The sequence below is a fragment of the Ananas comosus genome, linkage group 22, assembly GCF_001540865.1.
Source record: "Ananas comosus cultivar F153 linkage group 22, ASM154086v1, whole genome shotgun sequence".
Taxonomy (NCBI): domain Eukaryota; kingdom Viridiplantae; phylum Streptophyta; class Magnoliopsida; order Poales; family Bromeliaceae; genus Ananas; species Ananas comosus.
In genome coordinates this window covers 7,590,102-7,598,456 of record NC_033642.1, presented here as the reverse complement: position 1 = coordinate 7,598,456, position 8,355 = coordinate 7,590,102, and the positions used below count along the sequence as shown (strand labels likewise).

At 37.4% G+C, this 8,355-nt stretch overlaps 1 protein-coding gene across 1 annotated transcript; it reads right to left on the bottom strand.

Annotated features, from left to right (window-relative positions):
• On the bottom strand, positions 5,599-7,306 carry LOC109727094 (cytochrome P450 94A2-like). The gene has a single exon (XM_020256989.1). It carries the CDS (start codon positions 7,284-7,286, stop codon positions 5,769-5,771), a length of 1,518 nt encoding a protein of 505 aa, XP_020112578.1. The 5' UTR covers positions 7,287-7,306; the 3' UTR covers positions 5,599-5,768.

Genomic DNA, 8,355 nt, shown 5'->3' with positions numbered 1-8,355 from the left:
ATATATTTCATTTAATGTGAGATTAAAAATTATAACTGCACCAAGTGTAACATTTAGACGTAATTTCATGACCCCTCACACTCTACCTACATACTCTTGTCATGAGGATATTAATAAATTTGGCAAATAAACACTTTTTTTAATAACATGTACAAAAATAAAGGATCTATGAAGAGTCGTATTAAGTAATTAGAAATAGAAAAAATTTGTTAAATTCGACCAGACTCACTGGAATAAATAATCAGTAAATTATATTAGTGAATCAATTAAGATTAAAATTATTTGTTTTTTAAAAATTAGAGTGAGGATGAGTATTGAGATTTGAGAGGTTAGCTAAACTTTGACTTTTTGAAAGGATTGAGAGGTGACTTCGTATAGTGTAGTCAACTATATATTACAACATAGAGGAGATTAGTGCGGAGTTAGTAATAGATTAACAGAAAAAAAAAAAAATCAGTAGGAGCTTCCTAACAAAGTCACGTTGAGGAGTCCTTGATTTGTCATCAGTTGTCAGCTTTGTTTCTACAGATCAGGAACTCTCCAATAAGGCGTCATTAGTGAGCTCTTCACTAAAGTTTTACCCGGATTAATATCACATTATTTGGTCTAAATCAAATTATTAAACTAAGTCGATTTATTTTGATAAATAATAGTGCATTTGTTGGTAACTTAGATTAATTTTCTTTTATAAATTAAAATCTAAAAAAATTTGTATAAACCAAATTAACCAACTTTTTTCGGTAATTTACTGCATATATATTTATTAGCCTTTAAATGATAATTAAATAATTAAAGAGTTTGGCTCCGTTCGTTCCATCTTAGTAATTGTTCGTTCAGTCCGAAAAGAATACTAAAAAATGAACTGAACTGATCGATGCTCTCGCCCCAGTAGTTAAAAAGATAAAGAAATAAAAGAGAGTAATGAGGGAACAATATGGGGAGCATTTGAGCCTAAAAAATTCTGGCACTATGAAATGGTATTTATTCTTCCATAACAAAAGGAATCCAACTTTTGTTAGGGAGAGATGCTTATTCTCACTCTTGAACATGCAATGGTGGTTGAATAAGTAAAAAAGCACTCCAATAAAAAAAGAAGTAAAAAAAAAAAAAATAGGTTAAAGTTAAGTGGAAGCTAAGGTGGTGTGGCTTTTGTACATTCAAAGTGGGGGTGGAATACATGCAGCTTTTGGAAACTACTTTTAATTAACACCAGAGAAACAAATTATTGAAGCTTAACAAAAGCAAGAGAATATATCTTTTTAGATTAAGAGAAAATTAAGGATTAAATTAAAAAAAAAGGGGGTAAAAGTCAGATGAGGAGAAGCCTCTTAATGTTTGACTCAAGAGCTGCAAGTGGGTTTGTCAGGTTCTGATTCCATCTTGATCACACATGCCAACTGCCAAGTGACTGCTTTGCAAATATTTTCTTTTCTTATTATAAGACATATAATGATTTTTATATTGTGTAATTTATTAACAATGCGACTGTTTCTACGGAGTCCGACTGGGATGCTATCGGTAGCACGAAATATTTGATGCTATCAAGTTTTCTGCTGTTAGATCTACCTTTTTTATCATTTTCATCCGTTCGATTATACTGTTCACCTAACCTCCCACTCAACCCTAGGGAGCCCACAGCATCCTAACCGCACATTTTTTAATTTAAGGATAGAAAACTTAATAGCACCAAGTTACTGGTGCAAGTCATTGGTGCTATTAATAGCATTCCAGCCTAGTTCGTTTCTATCAGTACCCGCATTGATACCAATTATATAGTCCAGAATCTAATTAACTTTAGGGATAACTTCAAAAACCCTCCTGTGGTTTCTAACTTTCTCACTTTAGTACCCTGTGGTTTAAAGTGTATCAATTTGCTCCCCTGTGGTTTCGTTTTTCTCTTTTTTTATCAATTTTATTATTTTTTTTTATCTCAAATCAGTAACAAAATTAAAATTAAAGAGTACTAAAATAAATATTCGGTAAATCTAGATGGATATCTGATGTTTTTTTGCATATAATTTAACGAAATATTAAGAAAAAAACTATAGAAAAAATAAAAACAAAACCACAGGAGGGGGCAAATTGATACACTTTAAACTACGGGGTACTAAAGTGAGAAAGTTGGAAACCACATGGGGGTTTTTGAAATTTTTCCTTAACTTTATGCATGAAGGTTGATGAAAAACATGGAATCCAAAAGTACAAAGTGTTTTATTTATCTAAGTTTTCTCTTTATAATTAACCAGCTTTATGAAGCCTCCACCTTGTTCAATATATTCCTAAGTCAATTTGCCACTAGGCCTACTTATTGGATAAAATATTGGCAGAAAGGGAAATTTTAAANAAAGTGAGGTGTATATGTTACGCCACCCGATCCTAGCTAGGGTTTAAAAATCCTCTTAGGTTTTTAATTTTTTTTTAAAAAAGTGATAAGAAAAATATTGGCAGAAAGGGAAATTTTAAATCCCTTCATTTTTATATCTCATGAATTTTGATCACTATACTTTAGGAGCCAAAAAGAAAATGTAAATCTCGCATTCATTCATCTAAAAGCCATTTCATATTTTTCTTATCACTTTTTTAAAAAAAAATTAAAAACCTAAGAGGATTTTTAAACCCTAGCTAGGATCGGGTGGCGTAACATATACACCTCACTTTTGAGTATATGGCTAGTATTTTTTATATTTTGATGGGTTAATTTCAGCATTATTAAGCAAAAATTTAACATAAGGGACCAATGGGTAAGATAACCACTTTATATATTGGGTGATAAGCAAAAAATCGAACATAGTAATTTTTAAGTACCATTTTGTTAGGAGATCATTTTATACAGTGGATGATAAGGAGTAGGGCTAGAATACTTTTACAAGTATCACCCAAGTGATATTTGTGTGTTTTTAGCCCTTAGATGAAGAGATGTGAGGTTGAGATGATGGTGGTAGGTGGTGGTAGGTGGAATAGTGTTTGATCCAAGGGCTATTTGTAATCAAAAAGTAGATCCAATGGCTAAAAACGTGATAGCAACATGGGGATGATACTTGTAAAAGTATCCTAGATCAACTTGGATGATAAGATTATCTTCATTGTAGAAGAAAAAATAGATTTTATTGGTTATTTTTGATTTAAAATTACTCTTTTTAACTACTGTAATTGAAACTACGGTTAATTTGGGCATGATTCTAATTACTTTGGGTGTGATTCTAATTACTGTACTTAAGTCTTCTTGTATGGATCTAATTACAACCATTGAATTCAAATACATAAAATTAAATATTAATTTTGAATTTGCAATTAAAATTAAGTGGCAATTGCTTATATATGCCCGAAAAGTTTCTAACTTTCTTATTTACCCCTCTTAGTAGATTAATATTAAAAATATCATCTTTACGTTCCAAGTTATTTTAAATATACCCCTCGAATTAAATTCTATTAGTAAACTATTAGCAATAACTGTTATCTCTATAAAATTACTATTTTGCGCTTTCAAATATATCTTTTTATCATTACCAACTTTTGTTATTTGTTCTTAAATTAGGGGTAAAAAAAGTATTTCGATTTTTGTTCTTTTCAAATATACCCTTCTACAATCACAAACTTTTCTTATTTGCCCTTAAGTTAAGAGTAAAAGAAGTATTTTATTTTTTTTTAACTCTGGTAGACATTTAACTCACGTTTAATCCGAGATAACTTAACAGGTGGTAACTGCAGAGGTATTTTGAATAACGGAGGAACATATAAGGAATATATTAGAAATGAAAAAAAGTAAGGATAAATTAAATATTTCCGAAGTTTTGAAGAGCATATAGGCAATTACCACTAAAATTAATATATATATGCAATTGTGTGCGACAACATAGCCAAATTGATTCTTCATGTCTATAAAATAATTGGTTATAAGCAAATTTTATCAATTAGTATCTACAATTTTGGACAACTCTTTGTGATCTTGACCTACTAATTAACAACCTGTATTGCTTAACGGGTCCAACCTAGATCCGAAAAATTTTGATTAGATTAGAATTTAGCTTTTCCCTGTGATTTTCACACAAAGGTGCCCTTTTCTTATCCTAATTTTGTTAAGTAGAGATGTTCTACTTAGGAGGTATTTTGAGTGACGTAATTATAGTTCGCTTGAAAACTAAATTTCGTAAAATATGTTGCAGTTTCGAAATATGTAGCAATTTTGACTATTTTGAGTATTACCGTGGTATTAAAATGCTTCACATGATCGTATTACAAAATCGAAACAAAAGACATAAGCAATCATGGTATTATGAGCACCCGTTTACTGAATTTTTTTCTAAAATATGATAGTGACGTCACATTATTTATATTTTTAATTAATCAAATTTGTTTTTGAGGTTCACAGTGACGTCCCAACTTTTCAGAAGGACATTCATTCTAAGGCTACTCTCGTCCTATAACACACTTGGGGTCTCACAATCTCCCCCCTTTAAGCCGGATGTTTTCGTCGGACTCAGACTCATAAGTATCAGGCAATATGAGACTCGTCTCACTAGCTTAAACCAATTTTGTAAAGGAGCCGCACTCTACCCACAATAGTCAATAGTATGAGAGCTTCGTTCTCTCCGCTATATAATTCTGACTCAGCCAAGACTCATCTCACACTTTCGACTGATAATATAATTGGCTCTAATACCAACTGTGACGTCTCAACTTTTCAGAAGGTAATCCATTTTAGGACTACTCTTGTCCTATCAAGCATAACTCTCTTAACCTCTTGAATCTAACCACCATTAAAAATATTTAAGCCGGATTAAGAGTTTAGTCTTATTATATTTCATATATAGAACTGGCCGAGATCTCATATTCACCCATCTCATAATTTTTTTTTAAAAAATATTATACTTTTATTACAAGAAATAAAAAATTGATTCGTTTCAGACACACCACCGAGATAGTGCCACTGGTATATAGAAATTCATCTCTATGTTACTAGAAACTAATTTCTCAAATAAATGGGCCAATATTGGCCTAAGAATCAATCTCTATTGTCTCAGGCACCAAAATTGAGATATTAAGTTGGCCTTTACTTGTCGCAACGGTAGCCGCTTGAGCGACGCTCAACAAGACCAAAAGCAGCGAAAGAAGAAAAGGGCCAAAAAGGCTTTTTCGAGCCCATTCAGGTGCTGCTGCTCAGCAGCAAGAAGTGGCGGACTAGGATGCAAACAGGACAAATCCGGGGGCGAGAGGAGTCCTCCACCTTCCTCCCTATTTTCTTGGCCAATTAAAGTGGAGTTGGGAATGATTAATTTTTATTCGATTTTTTGTTTTCTCTACTGTTCTATTCAGGACGAGTTGGAACAAGAGCTAAGTTTTGACGGATTTTCAGAAAATTGGAAAAGATCAAGAGAAGGGAAGGGTCTTCTGTCTCTTACTCTATTTTCTTCGTAGATTGGAACGAATTTCGGATAAATTATTTCTTCTTTTCTTTTGGCCTCCACTTACTATAGGACATTTACGGCGAATTGAGCGCTAGTTATATCAAACTGGATCTACTTGCATTCGTACGTGAACCATTTCGCATGCCAATACAAGAAATTTTTGAATGCATAATGTAAATTTTTACGCTTTACATCAACTTATCACCTAGTTTTCCAGCTTATTATAGAGCAGCTTCTTAATTTGAGAAGCAGAACTCAAACGAAAAACCAATCAAACGTCCGAAACTTTCAATTACAACTCAAATTTTTCTGACAGTGCTAAATAACTTATTCATACATCCAAACGAACCTGAAAGCATTTCGTCAAACAATTTTCGCTGTCGGGTTCCTCTCCCTCACCCTCACCGGCAGCCCTCCTTCCATCTTCATCGTCATCCCGAGCACGAACCTCCCCCTCTCCTCCGCCACCTCGACGTCGAACCCCTCGATCACGCTCGCCGCCACCGCCTTCATCTGCACGTACGCCACCTCCTTCCCCAGGCACATCCTCGGCCCGGCGTGGAACGCCGTGTACTTGAACGGGCTCGCCGGCCGAAACCGCCCGCCGCCGGCGCCGTCCAGCCACCGCTCCGGCCTGAATTCCCGACAGTCCGGCCCCCACACCCGCTCCGACCGCCCCATCGCGTGCGCGTTGTAGATCACCATCCACCCCTTCCCCACCGGCGTCCCGTCGGGGAGCTCGTCCTCCACCGCGCTCACCCGCGGCGTGAGCGGCACCGGCGGGTGCAGCCGCAGCGTCTCCGTTATCGCCGCGTGCAGGTAGTTCATCTCCCTCAGCTCGTCCAGCCCGAATGCTTTATCGCCGCTGCCTTCCTCATCGTCATCGTTCGCATTCGAACTGCGCACCGATCTGATCTCGTCGTGTATCTTCTCGACCACGTCGGGCCGCGACGACAGCACCCAGAAGAACCACGTGAGCGCCGTCGGCACCGTGTCGCGCCCCGCGATGACGAAGTTTATCAGGACATCGCGAACGTGCGCCGCCGAGAGCGTCTCGTCGTCCACGAATCGGGATAAGAAACCGTTGCTCTTCGCTTTCCGCAACTGCAGGAGCCGGTCGATGGATTCGTGGAGGATTCTCACCGACTCCCGGAGCTGCTTCGCGGAGGCGCCGTCGAGCCACTCCTTGAGCTTCCACAGAGCCGAGAAATGCTGCTTCGACCGGTCGATGCTCACCGCCGCCGCGCCGTCGAACGCTCGATAGAAAAGCTCGCTCTTCTCCTCGCCGAGCACCCTCACGTCCTCGCCGAACACCACACGGCATATAACGTCAAAAGCGAACCGGCCGAGTACGTTCTGAAAGTCGAACAATTCTTGTTTTCGATCTTTGAATTGCAGCAGCGGGAATAGGTGACAGGCGATCTCCGAATTCACGATTTCAAGAACTGAGCTGCGCAGCGGCCTGGTGCCGAACTCGAGCTCGGCGGTCCTGCGCTGGACGCGCCAAGGCTCGCCGTCGGAGTTGAGGATGCCGGTGCCGAGGAAGTCGTGGAAGGCGCTGACGAAGGAGGGGATCTTCGGGTAGTTGTGGAAGCTGGATTTGGCGACGTGCTCGACGGCGGCGGGGTCGGCGGTGAGGACGAGCGGGGCGACGGAGACGGTGCCGGTCGGGGAGGCGAGGAGGAGCTCGGAAGTCCACTCGACCATGCGGCGGTGGTTGCGGACGAAGGAGGGGAGGTTGCCGACGACCGGGTAGCCGCGGAGGATGGAGAGGGCCGGAGGATTAGAGGGTGGGTGGTTTCGTCGGAGGAAGAAGATGGAGAGGAGTGCAATGAAAGGGAGGGCGAAGAAGAGGGAGGAGAGGGATGTGATCATCTCCATTGAGGTTGGGGGGGGTGGGATTGGAGGATACTCGTTCCTTGCTATTTGACTAAAACGTTCAAAGGTACTGGGGAGGGAGCCGTTGACTTTGCTTTTATGTAACAAAAATGCTCTTTTATTATTATTATTATTATTATTATTATTATTATTTTTTAGTTTTAAGTTTGGGTAAATTACAAGTTGTTTTTTATGTGACTTATAATTGGCAGCTATTGGATTAGGAATTAGAGGTGGAATAACCACTTATCCCCTTTATACCCAAATGCTCAGTTACCTATAATAATCGGGTATAATTATCCCCACCAACACCTCTATTTTCTATATATAACTATCCACTATTTTTCTTCTTCCATATTATCTATCCAAACGTTATTTTTCTTATTCCCGGGAACAATCCAATTTTCATCCAAACATTTTTTTTTTTTTTTTATCCCCATATTTGTACCTATTCCTGTAATACCCAGTTCTTACTTATACCCAAACCAAACGCTACCTTTATTTAGACTTATTGAGTCATAAGATTCAACTTATTTTGCTAATTTTTTTAGGAATTGTTTAAAATGTCAATACAGAGCGATATATATAAAAAAAAAGCCAATAACTATATTTATTATCATATGTTGTCTTTTATTCATTAAGGTCGGATTAAGTATTATCTCTTCAAATCAGATTTGATTCAAAATGTTTTTCCATTAGGACTCCGATTTGTTTGTATAATTCTATTTAAAATATACATGTTTTTAGATTGATAACAAAAAAGTAATCAGATTTTGAAAAAATAAAGTACTTATCCACTATTCTGATTTGCCATCTTTATAATCCGTAGTAGAAACCTACTACGAATCACTTAATCGCGATGGGATCTACAGGCAAGCTAAAGAAAATAAAAATAAAAATTCACTCAATCCACCATGGGATGCTTATCCATTATGATATAATAATAATAATAATAATAATATTTTAGGTATCTAACAGCTGTATATCCATGTTCTGGGAAATTTCAAATCATGTGTCATTTTATACTTTTCTTTATATATATATATATATATATATATATATATAAATAGAT